Source organism: Pinus tabuliformis, chromosome X (genome assembly GCF_031772625.1).
Source record: "Pinus tabuliformis cultivar Carrire ecotype Pingquan chromosome X, CPIR1, whole genome shotgun sequence".
Taxonomy (NCBI): Eukaryota; Viridiplantae; Streptophyta; class Pinopsida; order Pinales; family Pinaceae; genus Pinus; species Pinus tabuliformis.
The window spans coordinates 464909211-464911765 of record NC_142308.1 but is presented as its reverse complement, the minus strand read 5'-3'; the positions used below and the strand labels follow the sequence as shown (position 1 = coordinate 464911765).

At 39.4% G+C, this 2555-nt stretch overlaps 1 protein-coding gene across 1 annotated transcript; it reads right to left on the bottom strand.

Annotated features, from left to right (window-relative positions):
- Positions 1-708: 708 nt before the first annotated feature.
- Positions 709-2074, bottom strand: LOC149140665 (expansin-B16-like). The gene is made up of 5 exons (XM_089451037.1): positions 1869-2074; positions 1522-1634; positions 1251-1447; positions 994-1123; positions 709-903 (listed from the first exon to the last, which is right to left on the bottom strand). Exons 1-5 carry the CDS (start codon positions 2062-2064, stop codon positions 709-711), a joined length of 831 nt encoding a protein of 276 aa, XP_089307163.1. The 5' UTR covers positions 2065-2074.
- Positions 2075-2555: the final 481 nt, after the last annotated feature.

Here is a 2555-nt window from a genome sequence, read left to right as displayed (position 1 = left end):
AAATATTGTGTTCATGGTGAGGTGTTCGTTCAAAGTGTTTGGTGGCTTCTGACTTCTCAGATATATCTGAGAATAACCACGTAATGAAATGAATATCGACCATTTGGTCGACTGAATATTATTAAATATAATAAGGACTTGCGGGCCAAATGGACATTCATTGCGAGCAAATAGAAGAATAAACTTATGTTCAGACCACCATATGTGTGTGTGTCTATATCGTTTCCGGTAACATGCAGCACCACCATCTCCATATAAAATCTCCAGTCGATATGAATGGCAACTCAAGGTGTAGCAGTCAGGGAGGTCGATGGCAAAGAATTACGGAATGGAGCTACATATTTGTAAGATTGTAAAATTGAATCGGAGCTGTTATTAAGCAAATGAACAGGTAAAGTTGGCGCAGATATCTTGAAGTGAGAAGCAAAGAAAAAGTTGTCAAGACAATATAATTCGAACATAACAATTGTTTTTGAGACGTTAACTGAACTGAGAGATAGAGCTTCGAATACATATCTCCAATACAACCCTAAACTCAAAAATTAACTATTACATATCTCCAATACAACTCTAAACTCAAACTTTAATCTATATTTAGACAATAATTAACGCTTATAAAACTGAACGCCTAATACACTTCTAGCTATGTTCACCACGTCACAAATTTGTGCACTTACTATAGACTATAAGCTGCATAAGCTGACATTGTCAGTCATAGTTGACAAGTGATCTGTACGTAACGCTGGGTTGCCAATTCTGTGGAATAACATTATTTGCAGTGAGCGTTCTTCCAGTTGAAAGCGACTGCAAGCGAATAGAGAATGGAGCTTGTAAAGGGCCGCTATTCAAACACCAATTTGCGCCCCATGTCTGTTGCATTCCTTGCCATGTATCAGAGTTTGCCTGCATACATGAGAATCCAAACATGAATTTACTTGTAATGATGGATTGATAGACACAAGTGGAATTGAACTGATCTTTACGTTAACAAACCTGCTTTAGATCAATTGCGCCAAGATCGCCATCTCCATCTTCGTATTCAATAAGGACCGCAAACCAATATTCAGTGGCGCCTTCGTTAACGTGGAATGCAATATTCTTCCCCGGATATTCGCAAGGCACACTATACAATAACATAAGAAACGAAGGGTTATAGAGTAATCGAATAAAATGATACAAACACTATAAAGGAATTCAACTCTGCCAAGTCCTCGAATCTATTTGACTGTGGAGTACGAGTAGATGAATACCGTTGGAACAAAATAGAGACGACTCCAGCGTTAAGTAGATGTGAAGATGTACCAGGAGATGCCATGTTGCTGAACGCAGTACCACTGAGGTCAAAGTGTATTTTGCCAGAACCTGAGCAGATTCCACCAGGACATTCATCTGTAATAACCACCGTCACCGCGCTCTGGGAACATAAACCATTCTCCGTGCACTTTACCTGGTTACATGAATCATATAATAAGCTAATTTTCCATCAACAAAACAGGAAACTTTATAAATACCCAAACAGACCTGATAGCATGCTCCGCATCCTTTCCCGTCTTTGAATAGGGCCGGACTTCCTGCAGCTATTTTTGATTGGAAAGGGTTCTGATTCACCAGGCTGCCATATCCGCATGCACCACCTGTTACAACGGATTAATTTAATTTCTTCACTCGCACATTCATATCTTTAAATGATTCTCAAAGCTCAAGAGATAAATACTATAAATAAGACAAACAATCTTAACGTGTTTGAATATGCTGGGGACGGTGAGGGTTAGTAGATTGCTAAATACTAGAAATATATTAATTATCAATATCAAAAATATAGAATAAATAATTATCGGCCTACTTAAAGAACTTAGCGCTGCCATTACCCTCGCTTCCGTCACCATTTGGACTGCCATACCATGTAGCAGTGGCTGGCTGCCAATCACCTCCTCCTTCTGCTAACTTATGTTGATTGACATTCACACAAAGAGCGATTTCACAGCATATTAGCATTACACAAGCTACCTCATAAGCCAAGCAGAGCGTCATCTTCCTCATTTTTGAGACGAAGGTAGAAAGCATGGACGCTCAAAGCCTCTACTGCAATGCACATAAAGAAATTGTGAGAATAGCGCGTATTTATAAGAGCTTCAAAACTGTAGCGATTTGGTCTGTGCAAGATTCTCAGTGTAAATCAACTGTCAACTAATTTGTTTTTGCCGCTGCATATTCTTTTATTAAAGTCATCCCCGTCCTGCAGCAGGCCCACCCGTCCTTTTAAATTTAGAGAACCCTATGATGGATACGGATGCGATGGCGGCTAAAATGACAAAAACAGAAAAAAGAGATCGTTATATTCGTTGGGTGTTGTCAAATGAACTGAGCGATGCAATTATCCTGAGTGTCCGAAAGTCAAAAGATCAGCTGAAAGATTCGGGAGATTTGAGCGCTAATTGTAATTGATGAACTTAAAGCGTGAGAGGAGGCGATAATAAGGGAGACGATGGTTGAATTTCAGGCTACGAGAAAGGACTGTAGAGGAACAAATGAGAAGATGTTCATAATTTGTATAG